This window comes from Dermacentor andersoni, chromosome 4 (genome assembly GCF_023375885.2).
Source record: "Dermacentor andersoni chromosome 4, qqDerAnde1_hic_scaffold, whole genome shotgun sequence".
NCBI classification, from domain to species: Eukaryota; Metazoa; Arthropoda; class Arachnida; order Ixodida; family Ixodidae; genus Dermacentor; species Dermacentor andersoni.
The window spans coordinates 203,514,928-203,540,191 of NC_092817.1; the positions used below are offsets into that span (position 1 = coordinate 203,514,928).

Consider the following 25,264-nt stretch of genomic DNA (forward strand, 5'->3'; position numbering starts at 1 on the left):
TTTTTCGAATATTCGGTGTCGGAAAGATTGGTTGCTGACTACAACTGATTGGCAAAGCTTGGTTTATGGAAAACCAATAAAGCACCTCGTAATATATTTGCAATCTAGTAAACATAACTTTCAGGCATGTTTCTCAATGAATATAGGCCACTGAGTGTGCAGGTCATGGTGCAGGCAGTCAAACAACAACAATGAAAGAAAACAGTATAAAGCTTAAAGCTAGACAGGTGGAGTGCAACAATGAAGAGCATACTTTTGTATCTACGTAACCCCACCTGCATGGCTTTTGGCTGCAGCATATGCTAAATAAAATTGACCTAGAGGAGACAGAAAATAATACAACAATATAGAGCTACAAAACTGGGAAGAAAGATCGAAAGGAATGGTCCTGTGATTTAACTTGAAGGTCTAGGGTAGGCTGTCTCAGAGTGCAAAGCTGTAAAAGTAGATTTACCCAACAACATGATCTGTGTGTAGCATGTAAAAATACTGCAGGGACAACTATACACATCTTGTTGGAATGTCATAATATAAATCTAAACGAGGATAAAAATGTGGTCAGCCTCCATGAAGCCTTGGGATTTAAGGGCAAGATGAATGGGTAAGCATATTATGGCAATAGACATTCAAAGAAATGATGTGAATATTGTTGGTGCATAGGTGGAGGAGAACCACAGTGATGTCTAATAAATTTTGCTATATAGTCTCAGAATATATAACCATGGATGTATTAGAGATATCAAGGAGCTGGAATATCTAACAATGGAAAGGCTTGGTGAAATAACATAGTCTGCAGGTAGCATACGCTGCTGTGAACATCTCAGCCAAGTATTTCTGTTGTACGCGGTGCGTGGAGATCGCAAGCGGATCACAAAGTCACTTTTCTCTCAAACATTCTGTTGTTAATCAAAGGCCCTGTCCTCACTCTCTTCTGGATGCTTTATTTTGTCATTCCCTTAGACGGCTGCTATTGGCCGATAGCTGACATCAAGCTGCGGTCGGCCACACAGCATAGATACCATGGCCACAGACATGAGTCCACTCGCTAAGCGCACTGCGGCTCGCTAAAGACATCCGCGTTTGGCTTACATTTAGTATGTCATAGGCATCAAAGGCGGAAGTCGTGGTGTTGACGTTAACATCCAAAATCAAATTTCAGCTGCACGCCACAATGACATTTAGAAAACGGAGCACTGTTGGCACGCTCCACTGTGCCGTAGCCTTCGCAGTGCAAGGCATTGGAGACGGAACAGGAGCACAGCGGAGGCCATGGTTGATTGCCAATAACTCCGCTTCTGCTGAACGCAGAACGCATTAAAGTACCTTTTGCGGCAATGTACTTCTGAAATAGCCTGTTTTCACTTCAAATGCCTTTCTTCACTTTGATTAAAAAAACTAGTTCAGGGCCCTTTTGTTTTGTTTAATCACTTAAATTTGTTTATAATCATCATCGGCATGTTGATAACAAGGATGATAAAAAGACAGCTTTGACAAGAGTGTAATGGCAAATACAGCAGAACCTCATTGATACGATCCTGTGATGTATGTTTCACCCGGCACCAACGTTTGCAATTGAGAACACGAAAAGTGGCCTAATACAGACTTGTTTTCTACCGGTTTAAAAGTTCCCAGAAAATGCAATCCCAAACGTTCAGTAAATCGCCAAACTAGGATCGCATAATATGTTTTCCCGTCGCTAGATCCCGTGCAAGCGAGAATAGTAGCCATCTGCCGCAACAGCAGCCTCCCCCTCATACTCGCCTGCCTGTCTCGCGTGAAAATGCCAGCATGCATTTAGTTTCCCATTTTGGTACCAGCAAATTTCCTCCAGTTGCGCCCTGCATTCACAGCTATCGCCACAGGTGCTGTTGCGATAAGCATTTTCACCTACCTGTTCCACAGCATGTGGATGCATGGTGCCGTCGGAAGCATACTGCACACTTTTAAACTCAAACGCACTGCTGTTCCATGCTGCAGGCGGCACGAACTCAACGTCAATCGCATTGCAGTCAGGTAGCATCATATTCTGGTGTTGCCCACAAGCTTGATTTCCTTTTGGTTTCACAAAGGAAAGTGACAACGTGCGATTGAATGACAGCAGTCATTTGGGCGCCACGCAAATCAGCGTCTCGTGCCACAATTTGCCAATCAGCGCCTTGTGCCATTTAGGCCGAATGGGCACGTCAAAACTTCCCGCCAAAGTGCCCCACTTTGAAAAGGCTGATGGCCCAGGCAGACTTCGAGGAATGCAAACAAAAGCTTGCTGAAGCTGTGAAAATGGCAATGCGCATCTTGGGTCACTTGGCGCCCCTGAGGGCGGCGTGCGTCAGGGTCTTGTGCTGCAATGATTTATGCAACACTTCGCATTACGTAGATGCCAACTAAGTTAAGTTTGCCAATTTTTTAATGACTTTGGATCGTACATTTTCCCTGTTACAGTAAAACCTCGTTAAACCGTACCCGCCTAAACAGTAGTTTTGTTTTAAAAGTAGTAAAGTCAAATCCCCGACTTGGTGGCCATTGAACATAATGTGTTTTGTATCCACATAAACCGTACCAGCCTGTTGCGTACGTATCGGTTAACACGTAGTGTTTCCACTTTTTGTCGCCCAAACATGGCGGTGCGTCGTCTCCATCGGGTGGCCCAGCAGAACAACAGGCCTCAGAAATCAGCACAACGGCCTCCAAGTGCCCTGTGCATTTGCGCGTTAAGCCACACCAACATTAACATCATTTCAGAGTCGTGCCAGAGAGCTTTGTCGCGTCGTGCAAGCGAGAACTCACGTCATGCCGAAACTCAGATATAAAAGACGCTGGGTGCTTAGCTTAGAAGAAAAATTAGACATCGTTTGTGCTATTGAATGTGACATGAAAAGTCGGCGCTGGCATGCAACATGGGTCTACTGTTGACTACGGTGTGTGACATTTGGAATGCGAAGAAGTTGCTCGGCAGCGCTGCCGCGACCGCAAGGAGATGTCGGCTACAAGGTTCGACTTTTTGCCATCGTTGCCTCTGTTGCTGCTGAAGTGTTGCCTAGTGACAGTGATAAGGATGACACGGAAAGCGACAGCACGGGCGATTCAGGCCCGACAGTGGCAGAAGCTGCGCATTACGCCAGCCTCGTAATTGCAATCGTCGCGACGAGAACAGCACCCCGCAATGAAAAGGTGCCCTGCGACTTCTGCAACACTACCGCGCCTGTGCACGGAGAATATGTAACACCAACGAGGAATCTGCCATTCGAGTGTTTGCTGAGTAGAGGGGGCTGGCTGAAAAGCTGGCTCCCAGCTTCAGAAAGTTTGAGGCCGCTGCCGTCACTGCTAGGCTGCGGCGGCATCGAACGAAAATAGCACATTTTGTCATGCGAAGTAAATAAATACTGCATGTTTTTTCCCCTTTCATAGCACTCTCTCGGAGTTCCGTGTTTGACAGGTAAATGGCTGATCATCCTATTTCGGTTAAGCAGTACTACCATTTAGTATGTACTTTTTCCAAGCTCCGGCCAATTACGGTTTAACGAGGTTTCGCTGTAGTAAGTTTCCTGTCCCATTTTTTTTCCCAGAATGTATAAATGAGGTTCTACTGTACTGCCTTGCCTACTTAGGTGTGTCAGTCACTTTGGTTTGTCTTGCCAGACAAAAAACACATGAAGATGCTACCAACATTCTGAAACACTAACTCAACCTTGTATGTAAGACAGGGAGTGACTTTGAGACTGTGTAGTAACTTGGGAATAAAAAATAAAAGGCCTCGCCTTATACTCTAATAAACGTAACCACACTGGAGATCAAATGCGAAAGACGTTAGTGAAAGAAGGAGGAGAGGTATAGCAAACTCACCGCACATGTGTCACTGACCTAGAAGTGCGAAAACAAAGCAAGCATTAGGGGAGCCGCAAGACATGCATGCGTTACTGCGAGCAGGCACTGCAGACAAAGGTGTAACAATGCTACTTACTACATGCTTGCAGTAGTACAACCAATCAGTAGCAAATAAAGGAGCAGTCATGAGCTGCTGCGCAGAAGCCATGCATGACATTGCACAAGGCCAGAGGAGAAAAATTATGCTACAGCATAACTCACTTAAGTAGTTGGAGGCTTCGTAATAGTAGGGTATAAGTAGGGGGCTGAAATTATATCAAGGTGGTTAATCATGTAGAACAAGTTTTTGTACTGACAGACAAGGAAAGGAGATGTCTGCCAACACGACCTTATCCAACCATAATGAACAGCTGCAATAGTGTGAGCACAGTCTGCTTACTGCATTCCCTGTTGTGCCTGGTAGCCAATTGGTTTGCTTGAACGGTGACAGTCTTCAATTACAGGCAGAGCTTAGGGGACAGTGAGGTGTTGAACAGACGTTATCTCCAATTGAAAATGCCCATTTTTCGCCTGCCCTAGGAAGGTTTTCAAGCAAATAATGGCAGCTCACAATGTCCGATTACGATATTTACTCGATTCTAACATGCAACTTTTTTTTTTCATAACAAAATTGAGCCAGACATGATCGCCGCCTTCGTATGCTTTGCTGCATAACAAGGCTGCATTGCGGCGAAGCTGAGTAAAAATCATGCAGCGTAATTTGTTATAAAAGCAGCTGCCAATGTGATCTAACGTATTAGCACGACAGCGCTAAAGGCTCCATGTCGCAAAAAATCTGATGTCAGCGTTGGACGTCATTTGGCGAGACATAATTCCAAACCCCAACCAAGCAGGCCATCCGAGTGGCGCACAAGCTGGCATACAAGAAAACATAACTGTTACACGGAAACACAAACACAAACCCCTTTTCCAGCATTTCTACCATACATAGGGCGGCCATAGCCTCCAGGATTTGGGCACCAATCTCGGAGGCAGGCCATTGAGCGGTGCGCCTGCTTTTTTTGTAACACCTCTAGATGGCGCTTGCCTCCGCCACATCACTTTTTCCTGGCGGATTTTGTGGCGGATGGACGTGCTTTTCGGGGCTCCGTGGCGACGACGAAATCATAAGTTTTTGTGCATGCTTTGAGCTTGCTTCTGTTTTTTATTTGCTGGTTTTTTTGCATTTAAATAGTAATTGGGGGGTTTTCCTTTTCTTTCCCTTTTTTTGTCTCGTATTTCGGGTGCGCGGGTGTGCTTGTGTAAATTTGTTTTGCAGGATGAGTAGAGCGTCCTTTCGTGCCACGTGTTCAAACACGTGCAGCCGGGTGGGACGTTAAGTGTTTGTAGTCTTTAACTAGTAGCTTGGAAGTGGCAAGACAAATAGCTATTAGCGGTTTTACTGTGCGTGTTTGGTAGAAAAGTGAGAGCGTGGCCGCGTGGTTGAGCGCGTGCGAGAGCGTGTCATACTTTCGGTCTCCGCGACATTGTTTATTTTTGAAACAGTGGTGACAGTTGCTTTGCGGCATTTTGAGGATTTGGATCCTGTGCGTATCGTTTTTTTCTAAAAGGCACGTGCTCTGCATTGATATAGTATTATAGTATTTGCAAAAAGCCGTGCCATACATGGCGAGAAAGCCGGTAAAGCAGGCAGTACGGGGGGGGGTCCCTCAAGGCAGATGAGGAGACGGGTGAGAATGGAGAGGGCGTCGAAACAACCGGCACACAATGTGATGTCGATACTAGGCTGCAGAAAATGGAGGCTTTCCAGGAAGAGCTTCTCAAACAGGTGCAAGGAATCAAAAATGAGCTAAACAGTGAGCGTGAGGCCACGGAAGGTAGTTGAAAAAAGGCTTGAAGCAGCCAAGGAAAAGCTGAACAGGGCCGCCATTGTGAACGACAATGTGCGTGACAATGGAACGCAGACCCCCGACGCGACACGCGAGGGAGGGTCAGAGAAATACGTCGAACGCAGGCAGGGTAATGAAGGATTAGCTGGAAAGAGCAGCACCTACCTTGAGGCCGCTACGCGGAAAAGGCAGGGGCCCAGGGGACAATCCCCCTTGTCGAGTCCGAATCACGCGGAAAATGACAAAAGGAAGCAGGGAGAGGTAGGAGAAAGTGAAATGGTCATTATCGCTGGCGATTCAAACCTGGCTGGGTGCTCAAAAGCAATTGTGGAGAGGGTGAAAGGCGACAGAAGAGTGGCGGTAGGGACATTTCCAGGGCACACACTTGGTTCTATCACGGAGCGAGCAAAAGAAAAGCTTGCGGAAAATGCCCACGTGCACAACCTCGTCATAGTAGCAGGTGGGCTAAATGACGTCCTAAACAGGCAAGGGCCAGGACTAGCCCAGCGCTTGGCGAAGGGGGTGGACGACTTGCGTGAGCTATCCCCTCAGGTGCAGATCGTGGTGTGCACGGTACCGGAGGTGCCTGTACGTGACAGTCACGTACAAAGAGCCGTAGTGGCTGCTAATGAGGCAATCTGGAAAATGAGCCGAGAGAAAGGCTTCGAGGTTGTCGAATTAAACAGGGAAGTGAGAAGTTGTGGTGGTTTTAAACGAGACGGGATCCACTTCAATTACAGGTTAGCACGAGAAGTGGGTTGGCGACTTGGTGGTCGCGCTGTTGCTTATTTAGGGGGCCCGCAGGCGCTCAGGAGGTCAGAGTAGATAGTAATGAAGAAGGTCCCCTAGGGGAATATCAGAAGAGCATCGCCGTCGATAATAGAAAAAGGAGGAAAACAAGAAAAAGAGCTCGCCATGCAATAGGCTACTTAAACATGCAGGGCGGCAGAAGAAAGGAAAAGTGGGCAGAGATTGAGGAGCAGTTACACAGAGAACAAATAGGGGTGTATGCGGTTACAGAAACGCACCTTAGAGACTCAGAAGAGCCGCCAGTTATTCAGAATTATGTTTGGGAAGGGTGCAACAGAACTAAGTCGGAAAGAAAGGGAGGGGGAGTCGGAACGCTCATCCATCAGGGAGCCAAATGGAAAAGAGTAAATTCAACACCTCAAGAGCATCTTTGGTTATCAGGTACAATGAGTGGGAAAGAAACTTGGCTGGGTGTTACGTATTTGTGGACCGGAAAAAATTGCACAGAGAAGAATAAAGAGTTAGTGGAATGCATAAGCGCTGATATTAAGGGTTTCGGGAGTGGTGCTGAAATTGTCCTATTAAGTGACATGAATGCCCACATACAGGATTTAGATGGCTATACCGACAATAACGGGAAGTCAATGCTGGACCTTTGTGAGCAACATAACCTCGTGATTGTGAATACAGGGCCTAAGTGTGAAGGACAGGTCACGTGGGCAGTGGGAAACCGGCAATCAACCATTGATTACTGTCTGATGACAGAAGGAATTCATGATAAGTTGAGAGAAATGGTCATCGATGATGAAGGGTTTAACAGCATAGGGAGTGACCATAAACGCATAATATTGAAAATGGGATATGTAGTTGGGAAAGAGAGCAAGGAGAGCAAAATGGCCAGTCCAAATTTGAACGCTGAACAAATAGCAAATACAATCACTAGAGTTGAGGAAGAACTTGGCAAATGGCCAAGTAAAGAGTGGGAATATGGTGAGCTTCTAAGTGTAATAACGACAGAAATACGGAAAGAGAAACAACATGTTCGTTGGAAAGGAAAAAAGAAGCCAAAAAGCTGGTGGAACAAGGAGATACGAGATGCGATCGCCGAACGACAGAAAGCATCTCGAGAGCACAGGCAGGCAAAGAAGGCGCAGTTGTCACAGGATGAAGTAACTAGTAAATGGGAATTATACCGGGAGAAAAAGTCTATGGTTCAAATACTGGTGCAAGCAAAATTAAAAGGTGAAAGTGAACGTTGGTTGTCAGAAATACGTGAGAAAAAGAAGGCCGCACCTAGAATATTTTGGAACCACATAAAATTATTAGGCAGGAAGTCAACAACAATACAACAACATATCCTAGACAAGATGAAAGCAGACTGGAAGGAGAAGCGGCAATAAATTACATCCGAAAAATAACAGCCGAATTTTTCCAAGGCAATGACATGGTTGTATTTGAGGAAAAAGAGAGCATGAAAGAGACCCAGGAAAAGAAACTGGTGCTTACAAATTTAAACTGGAAGAAAGCGGAAGAGAAAATTCCTAAGCGCAGAGCCACAGGGCTAGACGAGGTTCCCGTTAAGCTGATAAATGAACTAGGACCAAGAAGTAAGGCAGCTCTGGTGAAAGCAGTGGAAAAATGTTTAAAAGATAGACGGATACCAGACAGTTGGCGACAAAGTAGAATGAATTTAATTTATAAAAGTAAGGGGGAGAAAGACAGAATTCACTCGTATAGACCGTTGACCATTACATCGGTAATATACAGGCGAGCAATGCAGGCAATCAAATTAAAGCTTCAAGCATGGACAGAGAATAATGGCATATTGGGAGAGCTTCAGAATGGCTTTAGAATAGGTAGGCGTTTGGACGATAACTTGTTTGTTCTTACTCAGTGTATTGAAATATCAAAAGCAGAAAGCAGACCGTTGTATGTGGCCTTTTTAGACATTACAGGAGCCTACGACAACGTAGACCGCAACATTTTGTGGGATATTCTGGAAGGGGAAGGCTTAGGTAACGATTGTATACAGCTTTTGAGAGAGATTTACCTAGAAAATACCGTTTGCATTGAATGGGAAGGGATGAGGAGCGCGGAGAAAGTTCATATCAACAAGGGACTGAGGCAAGGGTGCCCTTTATCCCCGCTGCTGTTTATGATGTACATGGTGAGGATGGAGAGGGCGCTAGAAGGAAGTAATATAGGGTTTAATCTCTCATACAAACAGGCGGGTACAGTAATAGAGCAGCAACTCCCAGGTTTATTTTATGTGGACGACATTGTGTTGCTCGCTAACAAGCAAAGCGATTTGCAACGTCTGGCTAATATCTGTGGACAGGAAGGCAACAATTTAGGTTTGAAATTTAGTGTTAGAAAATCAGGTGTTATGGTATTCAATGAAAACAGTGAACAGACAGTGGAGATACAGGGCCAAGAAATACCTCGGGTAACAGAATATAAATACCTTAGTATATGGATAAACGAAGGCAATGGATATATGGAAACACAGGAAAAAACCATAACAGTCAAGGGGAAGAGAAATGCAGCCATAATGAAGCACAGAGCGCTATGGGGATACAATAGGTACGAGGTCCTCCGGGGTATGTGGAAAGGGGTAATGGTTCCAGGACTTACTTTTGGAAATGCAGTTGTTTGCTTTAAATCAGGGGTACAATCAGGATTCGACGGGAACCAAACGTCAGTGGGTCGCCTCGCATTGGGCGCTCACGGGAAGACTACAAATGAAGCTGTGCAGGGGGATATGGGTGGACTAGTTTTGAAGTGAGGGAAGCTCGCAGTAAAATTGAGTATGAAGAACGGCTGAGGAATATGGAAGAAAGTAAATGGGCCGGGAGAGTGTTCAGGTATCTGTACAGGCAAGACATTGATTCACAGTGGAGGAAAAGAACTAGGAAGCTTACCAGCAAGTATGCGGCCTGTGGGGTGGGCAACACAGCAACAAGGAAGGTCAAGCGGAAAGTCAGAGAGGCTGAATTAATCTCATGGGTGGCGGCAATGGAAAAGAAACCTGCCATGAGTAACTACTTAAGGGGAAAAAATGAAATTAGGAAAGAAACCATTTATGATAACTCAAAGGGAAGCTCATTACTTTTCGAAGCGAGATCGGGATGCCTTAGAACACGCACCTATAAAGCGAGATATAAGAAGGAAGAAGAAGCATGTGCTTGCTGCGGTAAAGCTAGGGAAACGACGGAGCATATTTTATTAGAATGTGAAGACGTCTACCCAGCGGTCGATTTAGGCACCACTGGCCTCCTTGAAGCCCTTGGTTTCAGCGGGAGCAGTGGTAAAGCAAACAGGTCCGCAATATACATTAGTAAGAGGCGATTGGAGGATTGGTGGAAGAAAAGTAGGGAAACGACAAAAGACGGAGACGTACAAAAGCACAATTCGCAATAAGGGATCAGAAAGTTTGGACGCGGTAGTTCATAGTGTTTTTTTTTCTTTTTTCATTGGTTAACCTAGGTAGGGTATTAGGCAGCATAGTAGCAAGAGCTTGGTGGCGCAACCCACCGCCCCGTTCCAAAGGGGACGCTCATAACATCCATCCCATCCATCCATCCATCACAAAGTGGTTACGAGTTTGTGGAGGACGGACACGTGTTTCCAGGGCTCCGTGGTAGCGATGAAAACATTGTTTTTTTCTGCACGCCTTGAGCTTGCTTGAGAATGCAGCTGGGCAGGTCATGTAATGCACCGGTTAGATAACCGTTGGACCATTAGGGTTACAGAGTGGGTACCAAGAGAAGTGAAACGCAGTCGAGAACGGCAGAAGACTAGGTGGAGCAATGAAATTTGGAAATTCGCGGGCGCTAGTTAAAATCCGTTGGCGCAGGACAGGGGTAATTGGAGATCGTAGGGAGAGGGCTTCGTCCTGCAGTGGACATAAAACAGGCTGATGATGATGATGAAATAGTAGTTTGGAAGTTGCAAGCCTATTTGCTATTAGTGGTTGTAGTGCGTGTGCATTGGTATCGGGAATATTGCTTTAGTAATACAGGGAGAGTGTGGACACGTGTTTGAACATGTATCATACGTTTAATCCGTGCGGCATTTATTGCTTCTAAATCATTGGTGATAATTACTTTGCAGCATTTGCAGATTTTGTGTGTATCGGCATTTGCTAGAAGGCACCTGCTCTGAAAGCTTCGGTGTTTGTATTAGAAAAAGCCAAGTGCAACACATGGAAAGAAAGACGGTAAAGCATGCAGAGTGCGCGAGATCCCCCATGGTAGACGAAGAGACGGATGAGAAGAGAAAAATTCAAGTCAGTCGGCAGAAAATGTGACGTTGATCCTAGGCTGATGAAAATGGTGGCTTTTCAAGATGAGCTTGTCAAACAGGTTAAGGAGCTCGAAAATGAGCTAAATATGCAGTGTGATGCACGGAAGGTGGTGGGAAAAAGAACAAGCAGCCAAGGAAAAGCTGAACAGGGCCGGCATCATGAACGAGAATGGCTGTGACAGTGGAATGCAGTCTGCTGATGTGACAGGAGAGGTAGCGTCAGCAAAGCATGTGAATGCGTGCAACCTGGGGAGGGGGTAGCGGGAAAGAGCTGCACCTACCTTGATGCGGCCACAAAGGAAAAGCAGAAACGCAGGGGTCAATGCCCCTTGTCAAGTCCAAATCGCACAGAAAAAGATGACAAAGGGAAGCAGGGAGAGGCCTCGGCAAAAGAAGAGAGTGAAAGGGTGATTATCACCGGTGACTCAAACCTGGGCACGTGCTCATAGGCAATTGTATAGAGGGTAAAAGGTGACAGAAGAGTGGCGGTAGGTACATTTAAAGCACAGACACTGGGCGCTGTCATGGAGTGAGCAAAAGCAAAGCTCACGGACGCAATCTTGTCGTAGTAGCAGGGGGCTAAATGATGTCCTAAACAAAGAAGGGACAGAACTAGCTCAGCGCTTGACGAAGGGGGTGGACGACTTGCGCGAGCTATCCCCTCAGGTGCAGATCGTGGTGTGCACGGTGCCGGAGGTGCCTGTATGTGACAGTCATGTACAAAGAGCCGTGGTGGCTGCTAATGAGGCAATATGTAAAATGAGCCGAGAGAAAGGCTTCGAGGTTGTCGAAGTAAACAGGGAAGTGAGAAGATGTGGTGGTTTTAAACAAGATGGGATCCACTTCAATTACAGGCTGGCACGAGAAGTAGGCTGGGGACTTGGTGGTCGCGCTGTTGCTTTTTTAGGGGGCCCGCGGGCGCTCAAGAGGTCAGAGTAGATAGTAATGAAGAAGGTCCCCTAGGGGAACCTCAGAAGAGCATCGCCGTCGATAACAGAAAAAGGAGAAAAGCAAGAAAAAGAGCTCGTCATGTAATAGGCTACATAGACATGCAGGGCGGCAGAAGAAAGGAAAAAAGGGTAGAGATTGAGGAGTAGTTGGAGAACAAATAGGGGTGTATGCGGTTACAGAAACGCACCTTAGAGACTCAGAAGAGCCGCCAGTTATTGAGAATTATGTATGGGAAGGGTGCAACAGAACTAAGTCGGAAAGAAAGGGAAGGGGAGTCAGAATGCTCATCCATCAGGGAGCTAAACGCAAAAGAGTACATTCAACACCTCAAGAGCATCTTTGGTTATCATGTACAATGGGTGGAAAGAAACCTTGGCTGGGCGTAATGTATTTGTGGTCTGGAAATAATTACTGGAAGAAGAATCAAGAGTTAGTGGAATGCCTAGTGCCGATATTGAGGGCTTTGGGAATGATGCCGAAATTATTCTATTAGGTGACATCAGTGCCCACATACAGGATCCAGATGGCTATACCCACAATGGGAAGTCAATGCTAGATTGTTATGAGCAACATAACCTCTTTGTTGTGAATACAGGGCCTAAGTGTGATGGGCAGATCACGTGGGAAACCGGCAATCAACCATTGATTACTGCCTGGCGACAAAAGAAATCCATGATAAGTTGAGAGAAATGGTCGTTGATGAGGAAGGGTATAGCAGCCTAGGGAGTGACCATAAATGCATCATTTTGAACATGGCATATGTAGCTGAGAAGGAGAGCAAGAAGCACAGAATGGCCAGTTGACATTTGAACGCTGCGCAAATAGCAAATATAGTCACAAGGTCTAGGAAGAACTTGGCAAATGGCCAAGCAAAAAGTGGGAATTTGGCGAGCTTCTAAGTGCAATAATGACAGAAATACGCAAAGAGAAGCAACATGCTCGTTGGAAAGGAAAAAAGAAACCAAAATGCTGGTAGAACAGTGGAATATGAGAAGCGATCGCCGAACGACAGAAAGCATCTCGAGAGCACAGGCAGGCAAAGGCGCAGTTGCCGCAGGATGGAGTAGCCAGTAAATGGGAAATATATCGGGAGAAAAAATATGGTTCCAACACAAGCCTTCGTCCTGCAGTGGACGTAAAATAGGCTGATGATGATGATGATGAAAACCTCGTTAATTTAACCCTAGTTAATTCGGAAAATCAGCGAATTCGAAAAATCAGACAGCTCGAAAAATCGGACAATTCGAAAAGCCAGACAATTCAGAAAATCAGACAATTCGGAAAATCAGACAATTTGGAAAATCAGACAATTTGGAAAATCAGACAATTTGGAAAATCAGACAATTTGGAAGATCAGATAATTCGGACTCATCTTCTGGTCCCGGTAGGCGTGTGCATTATTTAGTCAGACTCTTGGTAATTCAGATGTGGCTGCACATCACTTAATTCAGACAACTCTAGATCAGTGAGCACGGAGCACTGCAAATGCGCGACATAAAAGAACAAAAACGGCACTAGCATTCAACCGAAACAAAGTGAGGCAGTCCAAATCACCATAGTCATCAGTGGAAATCGTAGGTAAAAGACGGCAAGATTGGAACGCTTTATCACTATTCGTGCCTTTAAAGCTTTTATTCTTGCGTTTACCATCACGCATAACACTGCTTCGACCGCAGGCGTTTATAACTGCGTTGTTGCCATCTATGATTGTGTCGATAGCGACCACGATTTCATACGCAGTTGTTGCAGGAAACAGCAGTTCTCTTTTGACTAGGTGCGTGTCGGCCATGTGCCTTCAGAACAGCAAGGTTGCTGTCCGTGATCATGTCGACAGTGGCTGCGGTTTCGTTCGCAGAGGTTGCAACAAACAGTAGTTTCATTCTAACTCACTGCAAAGCTGTCGAGAATAAAGAGCCCCAGCTGCATTGTAATGGACAGATAATCTGTTGACGACCAGGTTCAACAGCTAAAAAATTAACGGGATGTGCATGCAATTGTGAAAGGCATGTCTCAGATGAAGACGTGTGCTGCTGCCACACTGGTAAGGAAGTCGCGAGGTATTCGCCGTTGCGAGCACTAATCAGTCACGAGATGACTGAGAACTGCTGCTTCCGCGCTGCTTTTGTGCAATATAGAAAGAGGATTTACCGACTCATTCAGTAAATAAAAGCAGGTTGGCATAGCATGCATTTATTTTCTTAACACCCTCGGTAATTTGACATTCGGTTAATGAGGAAACTTTTTTTTCGGTGTTGTGAAATCTATATTAATAAGGTTTTCTGCAATTGCGAACCACACTTAACCTATGGGATAAAGAGCTGCTACATTGACTCCTTTATGCTTAAGGGGGACGTGGCTTTGAAAATCAACTTCCTTATTTCTTCATCGATTTTGATGAAAATTGGCACAAATGTTTATAATGTCTCCCTGATGCTTCCATAAAAGCTTCAGAGCGATATCTTGAAAACATTTTATTGAATTTTATTGAGCAGAATTTTTCTCTCTCTAACATTCTGGAAAGTTTGGGGAACTTAAAAAACGTGATAGATGGCTTGTTAAGCGCTGACTGCATAGCTAAATGCATGGTGAAGGTCGTGACATTCTTGCTTTTTTTTTTTTCGCAATACAAATTTTTCGGAGTGTCACTTTTTATGTAACCTTCGCATCAAGCAAACTTTCGGCGTAGACATAAAGCCATGTCATAAACTTAAAAAGTCAAGATAAGAAAGTGAGAATGTCACGACCTGCACTGTAGCCCAAGGGACATGACAAAAAAAAAAAGAAAACGAAAGAAAAAACGGAATAACAATATGCTAAAAGGTAACAACGAAATCAGCCCCAGAAACTGAGCAGAAATGCAAAAAAAAAAAAAAAAAAAAAAAAAGCAGTTTTGAGAAAACGGCTCAAAGTTTCACCTTCTCTTCAGTTCACTAAAAGGCACCAAATTTGTATCCGTTGAGGTGTTTTGTGATGTGGGGCTTCTTATGCATATGACCTCTGGTCTGTTGTGCTCCCCCCCCCCCCCCTTTCTTTTTATATGGCATTCTTTGCTGCTGCAGCTCTACAAAGACCATGGTGCCTGGGTTTTAAACCAAGCGACGTGCAGAACTCTGTGTGGGGATAAATACAGATCCAGTGCTGTACCTGCAGGCTGCCTGATTTATAGCAGCCTCCAGTACAATCAGTGAGGGATTTTTTTTTTTTCATTTGGTAGAATTGACCATGTTACTGAATGAAGGCTCCGAGTGTCAAGCCTTCCAAGTCATCGTCACCTGGCAATGGCTGTGGAACTTAGGATCAGAGAGCCAGTGATAGATATGCAGCTGCTAGGTGCTTTCTAGAATTGTACTTTTGTACGATGCCTCAGTCACTTCTGCAGCCAGGTGTCTGTGCCAGCCCAAAGGGCCTAGTGAATAGAGCTCATGATGAGATTCTCTTTATGAAGGAATGGTATGATAGATATTGTTACGAGCTACCAAGACAATATGATAATAGAGTGAACACGCAATATGCTTCGTTGCGGGTCCGAGATGCCAATGTGCGAAATGCCTAGCCGCAGATAGAAGTATCCGATGCACAAACTGCAGTCCGAGGTGCCGATGCGCAAAATTCCTAGCCACGGGCTTGGGGAGACGACACTCGATGTGCTTATTCGCGCAGTCCAAGGTGCCGACGCGCGAAATGCCTAGACGTGGGCTTGAGGAGTCGACGCTCAATGTACTTAGTCGCGCAGTCGGAGGCGCAGATGCACAAAGTGCAAGATGAGGGTCCGAGAAGTCCACACGCAATGTGCATGATCGCCAAGTCGGAGACTCCCTATGCGCGAAATGCTTAGCGGTGGGTCCGAGGATTGCGTGCACAATGTGCTTGGTCACAAATTCCGAAACACCGAGTGCTGAAAGGCTTAGCAGCATGTCCGAGGATTCGACGCGTGAATCTCAATTGCGAAGTCCGGGTCACCGATGCTAGGAATGCTTAGCTGCGAGTCCGAGACGTCCACAAGTGTAGGTGTCAGCCACGCTACTGCGATTTCTGTGTAGCGCCCATTTTGACACGTCGAGATTATGGTGAGTGGAGACAGCCAGACTCGCGAGGTGCAAAGAGCTGAGCAGATGACGCGAGTGCCGGACCAATGGCAAACCGCGCTGGAGCCACATGACGGGTGCAGCCAATCGCAGACTCTGGCACGACCTTCAATCATTTGCTTTTTGTGTGCATGTTTCTGTATGGAGGAGATAGGAGGTAGGTGAAGCAGCAAATTTGAAGATGGAGAAAAGTGCTTTCCAATGAAACCAAGATGGTGGCGCTTTGGTCGCACTGTTCCGGAGATATTCTGGCTTGAAAAACGCTGTTTTTTCTCGATTTCCGCGAGATTTTTCGCCACCTTGGCTGACAAAACAAATTTTTAGAGCAGTTCTACGTGGTTTACAGTGATGATATTTGGGAATCAGACAGAAAAAGAGGTAAAGAAACTGAAAATGTGATTTTCAAAAAATATATTTTGGCCATTTTTTGCGATGTGAAAGCCGCGTCCCCCTTTAACATGTTAACAGTGTTAAGAGCGTGTGTGACATACAGTGCTGCACTACTGCACATCTTTCTTAGTAACCAGAATTCCTGTTATGTTCCAATTAACAGGAATGATTTATCTGGTCCCTCGAGCTTATGTTTAACAAGCTTATACTGTATTTATTATTCCCGAAATGAATTCAAGGTGCTCTAGCTCTAAAGAAGCTGCCATTTCATTACTTGGGTAGCGATTGGTACCAAAATGAAACAAAATACTAGCTGTCATGTCACGACGCACAAGCAAAGGTATGAACCAAGGAGAATTGGCACTCAAATAAATACGAGTGGCATCCTTGCAGAAGATTATACAGTGCTTGTAATAAGTAAATGTGACTAGTACACGCAAACTTGAATATGCATAAAAATTTGAACTGCATGCGAAACTCTTTCCTGGCTGTCTACTTCTACGTCTTTCTCTCACCCCCCAAAACACTGCAGCTGTTTAGCTGTATTTCAGAGAAAGGAGCTCCACTCTGTGGTAGCAATGCATTGCTGAGGTTTTGTCAACAAAAAGCGCCATCGCACGGTCTGTTTACATACAAAGTTGAAGTTCGTGTAGCCAAGAATCCTGCCTGCATATTATGCCATTCACACACTAAATGTAGCACCACTGCAAAAAAGATCTGTAAACAGCAAAGGCTGACATCCAGTAAGCTGCTATAAAGAAAGGCCAAACAAGTTCTTCAAAGAAATGATGCTGAAAACTGCAAGAAAAATTTTTTGTGCTAGAGAATTGCTAGATCTCTCGCTCAGTGAGGTGGTTGCTTTCCCCACTAATGTAAAACATTACGTGTTTCACAATCAAGACAACTTGTGCTTGCAAGTGCAAAAATGCTGGCAAGTAATTGTGCGCCATGTAAAAGAACATCAAGATTGCCGAGGTTCTTGCCCACATCTACAGCCGCACATGTGATCTCAAAGTTGCAGACATAAAAGTCAGTAGAAATGTCTTTCTCCAGCTTACAGTACAAAGAAAAATTACTTCAGTGTTTACAAGTCAAAGTGTAGTTCACCATAACCATAGGACATAGAAGCATAGAGGAGCAGAGTTTTATGGCACCCCCCCATTCGACCAGTCGATTTCAAGCATTCTGCCAGCACACTTTACATTTGGCTAGTCAAAATCAAGCATTCAGAACGCATTCACCTGGTCTGTCTTTGAGCTGGGAGTGCAATTAAGATTAGATATGATTCTGCTGCTCCCATTGCTCTGGGAGCAGCTGAGTGTTCGGCTCTGGTATGCTTTCCCTGGTCAGTCAGAGAACGGTAGGTACCCATTGCACATGCCATTACTTTTCAAGCTGCAGCTTCACAGCACGGCCATTGGCCAAGCCTGCCACCCAAAGCAAGAAGAGCCCAACCACTCACCGGCCTGTGACTGGGTGGCCGACACCTTGTCGGAGGAGACCGACGTGGAAGCAGGGGAGGCGCCCACGGCATACCTGGGCACAATCCGCAGCAGTGGGATCTGCAGGTGGGCGCAGATCTGGTTGCACACTATCACCGAGTAGTGCAGAAGGTCCGCCACCGAGTACACCTGCGCACACACAAGCCACGTGTTAAAATACTGCGGGGGCTTGGCGTCCCAAAGTTGCACACTGAGCTGCGAGTTAGCAAAAGGCTCCGGATTAGCAACGTCAAAAATACTGGGCTCGTACCATATCAACTGGAATGTAAATCAAGATATCTTCTTAAGAAAAAAGCAGGCTAAACTGACCCTTCGCCTTCATACTGTGTTACAGATATTACTATATTTACTCGACTCTAACGCGCCCTCGATTGTAGCGCGCACCCGTTTGCCATGACCTAAAAAAGGAAAAGTCCTTTACATTACCACGCACCTCATTCATTGTAGAAATACAACTCTCTCTCATTTGGAAAAACAAATATTTACTCCCAATGCACTAAAGTTGCGATAAGTAAAAAAAGTCGCAGTTTTGCCCGAAAGGCGAAACATCCATTGCGATAGCAAATTAGTAGACAGCTATACGAAAAGTAAGGATAGTAGTTGTATCGCTTATATAAACTTTTAAACGTTCACTTACCAACAAAATTAACAACATTCGCTTACCAACTAAATTAACAAGCATAGTACTGCGCGGGCACAGGCAAACATAAGCACGTCTCTTTATCAAAACACTGGAGTAAGAAAGTGTGGTAGCAGAACCAAGCGAATCGACCTTTGTCTGGCCTCTCGGTTTAACGTGAACTAAGTGACGAGAACACAGTGTGGTGCACCTAGATGCGCAGAGTCTCATTGCAGATTGTTTTGAAGATGGGGGCCGCGCGGCCGTGCCGTGAGCAGCGGTTGCGGAAGTACGCCTCTCCTGTTTGCGCCAGTCCCGCATACAAGTTTCGGGAACTCCGAACGCCCGTGATGCGGCCCGATTTCTGTCTATCTCCGCACCCGTGGTCACTTTCCTCTTAATTGCTACATCGTGATAAACTCGGCATGTCCTTGCAGTCGGCACTTCCATGATGATAGAGTAAACGCAGAAAATGGGAAGACGGACGGTGGACTAATTTACTTAAGAAAAGAGCACTACAGTAAAGCGCTACAGAGTAAAAGTCCTACAGCGAGGCATGCTTCATTTTATTGGCGGGCATGAATTTGAGGCAGCCACTGAAAAGCCATTCAGTGTAGAGTGCCCAAATTCTATCTTTCACTGGCTGGTTCAAACAAACATCGAGCGGCTGGAGCTGCGATGTCATGCTGCCTGGTATCACGATAAGGTCGGTGTTGCATGTAGCCAGCTTGTCCTTGATGCGCTGGTCAAGGTGGCACCTGAAGGCATCGAGCACAAGCATGCCATGCAGACCCAAACTGCTACCGGGTCTCTACCCCCAAACGTTTTCAATCCAGTCAGCAACCAAGTCCGTGTTCATCCAACCTTTTTCATTTGTACGCACAATCACGCCACTCGGAAACGCGGTTCCTTTCGGGAGCGTCTTCCGCCTGAAGATAAGATACGGGGGCCGCTTGTGCCCATCCGCAGTGCAATAAAGCGTTGCGGTGACTAGTTTTTTCATAGCCAGAAGACAAAATGCGCACTTGCTTCGCCCCTTTCCTTTCAACGGTTGTGGTGGCAGGCATGTCAAAGTAGAGCGGCGTCTGATCAGCATTTCCTTCTATGGCGCAACTTCAATATGTACCGCTGAAAACTGTGCAATTTCTCTTCATTTCTTCTAGCAATTTTTGCCATGTCCCTGTCCGCCTTCCAAGAGAAAAGTCTTTTCTTTTCATAAAATTTGATAGCCAGCACCTGCTTGCTTTGAAGTCACTCCACATTAGTCCTTTCTGTAGGGCTAACTGCATCGCCCGTACTTTGAGCAGATCGGCCTTCACAGGCCACTGTGCCGCTCGCTGCTCTTGCACGTATTCTGCGAGCAGCTCTTTTATTTCGGCAAAGCAGCCCTGCTTCAGTCCACTGAAACCCTTCCTTGTTGCTTTGCTGGCAAAAATAGTCTGTTTGCCCCAGTCCCGCACGCAAGTTTAGGGAACTGCGAATGCCTGTGATGCGGCCTGATTTCTGTCCGTCTCAACGCACATGATAACTTTCCTTTTAAATGTGGCATCATGGTGGACTCAGCATGTCTTCGCATTCGGCGCTTCCATGCTGATTGAATAAATGCAGAAAAGCGGAAGACAGGCAGTACACCAGCGCCTGGTTACAAGTACAACATGGAGGTACGCACATGGAGGAAGCTACGGCAGCTAGGCTAGAAGCGCATACGAGGCGGCCATTTTTCAAATGCCGATGGCGATATGGTAACGCGGATGTAGGGCCGTACTCGATTCTAACGCGCATGCAATTTTTGGACCCGTTTTAACGGAAGAAAGGCGCGTTAGATTCGAGTAAATACGGTACTCAATTCATCCGCATATATCTTTCTGGTATACAGCACATATGGAAAACACTGCATCTCACTGCAATGCACTGAAGTTGAAGTCTTGTCACATCATAAAGATACATAAGTGTCTTAGTATATAAGTCTTATAGCAAGAGGTCCCAAAGTGAAAACTGTTTGGGGGACCTCCTATCAGTACGACATTCGTTGATTACAGGGCAGGCGAATATGAAGCAGTTGGCGTACAAAAGATTAAAAAACTTGACAGAAACGAGCAATACGAACAAAATACAGTTAAACCTTGATATAACACACTTCAACATAACGAAACTTTCTATATAACGAAATAATCAACCTTTTATACCTTCTTGTCCACAGAACACAATGTGTTCAGAACCTCAACATAACGAAGTGTTTTCAATGTAACGAAATTTCACTGCCTCTAAGAAGGAATACTGGGACAATAAATGGAAACTTCTGCAGACACAGATGGTCAAATGGTTGAATTACAAGCAGCTGCTTGCCAAACACCTCTCAAATCGCATGCCATGCAACCAAGAGGGACCGCTGAAACGTAGCAGCGTCTTGTTTTGTATAGAATCCAAGCAGCACAAGGTCCCAAGGCTGGTGCAAGAGTTTTTTTTCTGGGCAGTGGTGGCTGTCGGTGCGGCTGAGCTCATACACAGCCCGCACGCCCTGTTTTAGAGGCAATCTGCCACATGTGCAAAGAGCAAGCGGGCCGAGATTGCATGGCATCATGCGCACGGTCTGTCCGCATGTTTAGTACTCCAGTACTTAATCTCAAGTTTCAGAAACACGCCGAAGGGAGAGGCAGACAAAGTGTTCGTAGCGGCCCTTTTCAAGTTCCACTGTGGGTGAAACTATCGGCCATGAGGGCAGAGTGGATGCAAAAGCATGGCTGCCTTCATCACTTCGTACTGCCGACGTGAACATATCGCCGAATTTGCATGGAACTATCTTTCGTCGCAGACTCTCAAATTCAACAAACTTAATTCTTTTTCGTATTGAAATTAGTTTTTCCCTTTGGCTGATAATTCGGAAAACATTGCAGACCCTTCCGTGTAAGAAAAACCCATTGGTGATTGTACTTATTTGCATAATAGGTTAGATTTCAATATAACGAAATTTCATATAAATATGCAAATGGCCGATTTCACTGACTTCATTATACTGCACTACATTAAGCACAAATTTAAATTATCAATAAGAAACATACAGTAAGACAAAAAAAAAAATTAAGGAAAGGAAAAGAAGCAGGATATTGATCCTACAGTTTGCAAGAAAGCACCATTCAAAATACAGATTTATAAATTATAAAAAGATAGCAGTAGACAATGTACACTCGGCCACAAAAGTTTACGGACCCCGGGATCGCACAAAACAAATTTGCAAGCAGCCTGCAGCAGTAACCAGTAGAACAGTATACGAAAATGTTCTAACATATTCTAGCCGATGCCTGAAATGCAAATACCAGGCTGCGTTGTGAGGTTGCGGAGATATTCAGCTTTTTCTCAAATTTCATGGTCCGTAATATTTTGTGGCCGGGTGTACATGTCATACAAGAAGCACAAATATATGCAATATGTAAAGACATTAGTTCTACAAGAAATGTCAGACTGTCAGAGGGAAATATTTGCAATATGCAAAATATAGTTTAGAAGTTCGAATAAATGATCTTTCAAGCTGGTTTGAAGTGATGCTAAGGTTGGGCATGTTTTAATGAACACAGGCAACAGCTTTCAGGGGGTAATTGCAAAAAACAGCCCCGTCTGTTTGCCGTAATTTGCGTGAATTTTCGGCAATAGAGAATTATACTGGTAGAAGAATTTAGTGCCAAAATTTGTGAGGCAAGATGACAGGATGCATTTAAACTCTGTTTCATTCATATGCACATGAAAAATTATAATTCCTGGCCTAAATTACCCTATTTACTCGCACAATGATCACACTTTTTTGTAAAAAAGAAATTGAGTAATATTCAGGGGTGCGATCATTACACGGGTTAAATTTCCCGCAAAAAGAAAAAAAAAATTTAATCTGGCATTTGCTACGGGATGACAACAGGTCAACAAATAGGCGGCTGCCGCTGTATGTAGTGCTGGACACCAAAACAAAAATGGCGGCCAGCAGATCAAGCTGAACGCGATTTTTTTTTTTCTCGCGAGTACATTAAGTGCATTAAAACAGTTTCTTCCGTATCAGTAATGAATAATATCGGCAAGTTTACGGCAATAACATAGCCATGCCCACTTTGAGGGGACAGAAACAGATGGGGGCGCTTAGCTGCCAGTGACATAGGAACACATGGCGAGCATGCTGCAGAAACTGCGGCATTTGTCTTTATTACTATCCTAATACGGCACGTTTCCACTAAGGGTGGGCTAATATCTTAGCTGTGTTACAAGCGTCGGCATATGAATAGGGTACACTTCTAACGTATCAGTGTAAATGTGGCTGCTATCGTTGCTGCTTCCGATTTGTTGCGTGCCCACGAGTGCAGATGAGAAGAATCGAAAAGTGCCTTTTTTGTTGTTTTTCTTGACCACGACCATTATAAAGCCTACACATAATAAAGGCAAGTTTGGTTATATCTTTTTTTTTTCATGGAAGTGCGGAAAGTGATAGGAATGAAATGGGGCATCTGCTGAAGAATGTTTGGTGCGTGCAGACCGCTTGGTTTGTCTTGAAGAGTCATTTGCATAACATTTGACAGATGGTAAGAGCGATCATTATTAGCTAGACTTGGCACACAACATATCGCTGCGGCAAGTTCGGGGCGCGATCGTTACATGGGAAATAAAAAAAATCTAATTTTGAAGACAAAATTTAGGGGTGCGATCATTACGCGAGTGCGATCGTTATGCGAGTAAATACGGTATATGTCGTAACTGCCCTTGGAATGTGCAACACCACAGTTTTGAATAAATCAGTCAAAGAAGTGAGACTGAGGGCCTTACTAGGCAGACAAGCAGAATGATGTACTCGTTGATGAAAGTATTGAAGTACTGGTTGAGGAAAAGCATGCCGGGACCCAGCAGTGCAGAGTCCATGTAGTCCATCTCGCTACGGCACATGTGTGCCACCTGCATGAGCATCGAATTAGGTGGAAACGATGCATACTGACAAACAGCTACATTCACAGAGCATGTGGCGGCACACTGGTAGGATACCACTGATAAAGGCCCAGCTGATGCTCAGCCAAGGCCTTGAGCAGTGTCTACGTCCAAGTTCGGCAGAGCCTCAAATTGTTAACCCATTAAAACATCAACTAAATAGTACTAAAATCTGAGACAAGCCCAAGCATTAATTAGGGATAACCTCACTTTGGGCAAACAACAAACAAACAAACAAGACCTAGCCAACAACAAGGATGTGTGAAACACATTGCTTCCTTTGCAGAACACCGTTCATGCCATTATACCTTCCTGTACTGTAACTCAGGCCACATCACTTCCAAGTTGTAAGCACAGTTAAGGCACTTAACACAAAACCAAGTCCCTAACTTGCAATATAAACGATGAATTAACTTCCAAGCTCTTGTGTGTATAGCATGCCAAGAAACTGGGGCTAGCAGCTACTTATGCAATCGAACAAATGTGCACCGTAGTTGTCAACTTCAGAACTTCATGTCAGATGTGCAAAATCAATCCTGCTGCAGAAAGGCAGCTTATACCTCGCTCTGCTCTTTGCCATCAATATACAATGAACTAAAGGAAAATATTAAGCCGAGCCAAATCGATAGCATATTTGTGCAGAAGACTATCAACTTTTTCTGCATGCTAATAATATGTGAAATTACTGTGTAAAATATACAGTCAAACCTCGATATATCGAACACGGATATATCGAATTATTGCGTATATCGAACAATTTCTATATCACATGAAAAATCGCATGCATTTTTAATTCTTTATTTCGAACGGGGCCGGATGTAAAATGGGTATATCGAACTCCGCCGCCCCAGACCAAGTGCGCTCTGTTGACATGAGGCGAGCTTTCCCGCAACACCTCGAAGATTGCGGCGGCGCGATCGGCGTTCCAGACTGCTGCGTACGACAGCTGCCCACATCGGTTGCGCCGAGGGCGCCATTTGAACGTAGCGGCGTACACACGCGGCGGCTTGGAGCCAGCACGGCCGCCGCGACCACGCGCGCACCTATGCGCGCACGGCGGGGCAAGCCGCCTCGATCACGCGCGCACGGCGAGGCTTGCCCCCGCCGTGCGCGCGTGATCGAGGCGGCCGTGGAGCCAGTTGGAGCGCTTTGTCGGTGCTGAGCCACACATCATGTGCATTGCGGACTTCGTTGGCGGTGACGACTGCACCGGAACAGTGGCGGAGTTAACAGACGTGGAGATCGCGGCAGAAGTGACTGCTGAGCTGCCAAACGAAGACGCTGCCGAGGCTGATCCAGCAAGCGCTGATGTTGCCCCGCTCCCGACTGCAACTGAGGCTGTAGCTGCTTTGGCCGTTGTACGCCGCTACTGCGGCGCAATAGAAGGCACTGGACTGTCTATTGTGGACCGTTTGGACTATGTTGAGGACGCCGTGGTCAAGCACGCGGTTGCCAATATGAAGCCGGCTACGCTGCTTCAGTACTTTCAGCGAACTAAATAAATACTTTGTTTGAAGCTTCATGTGATTATCTATTGCGCCACGATTGGTTCATTGATTGATTTGCGCTAGTTTTTGACGCGTTTTCTACGTGATTTTATATATCGAATTCTGGCTATATCGAACCATTTTGCGATCACCGCGCTGTTCGATATATCGAGGTTCGACTGTAGCTACCTAAGGTCCTGCTACTGCTCAATTTTAATTGCCTGTGCCAAAATTAACAGTCATGTGACCTCCTTCTCCTGTTGCTCTGAATCAGCCAGTGCTGACTTCATTCATAGTCCAAAATAGGTGGTGCCACTCTAATCTTCATCATTTTATCACTTACAAGAGCTCTGTTCGCATTACCAATGACAAAGTCATTATATAAGGCTAATCTTTCAATCTTGCTGGACTTAGCATTTTCCTTTGGTGTACTTTTAATTGGTACAATGGAGAGGCTGTGGGTTCAGCTTCTATGTGCAGCAAGCACTTTTTTTCTGCACACTTTCAT

The 25,264-nt window shown here is 45.3% G+C and overlaps 1 protein-coding gene across 6 annotated transcripts in view; it reads right to left on the minus strand.

The window, feature by feature from the left end:
- bbc (choline/ethanolaminephosphotransferase 1 bbc) overlaps window positions 1-25,264 on the minus strand; it is a 77,543-nt gene that overhangs the window by 14,623 nt on the left and 37,656 nt on the right. For 3 of the 6 annotated variants that reach the window (XM_055074811.2, XM_050185350.3, XM_072288011.1), the window contains exons 7-9: window positions 23,114-23,239; window positions 17,655-17,823; window positions 3,841-3,858 (exon numbers count right to left, since the gene is read on the minus strand). In XM_055074811.2, the coding sequence (XP_054930786.1) occupies window positions 3,851-3,858; window positions 17,655-17,823; window positions 23,114-23,239 (303 nt within the window). In that variant the 3' untranslated portion in view covers window positions 3,841-3,850. The remainder of the gene's footprint in view (window positions 1-3,840; window positions 3,859-17,654; window positions 17,824-23,113; window positions 23,240-25,264) is intronic. The other 3 variants (XM_055074809.1, XM_055074810.1, XM_050185349.3) reach the window with 1 other exon arrangement.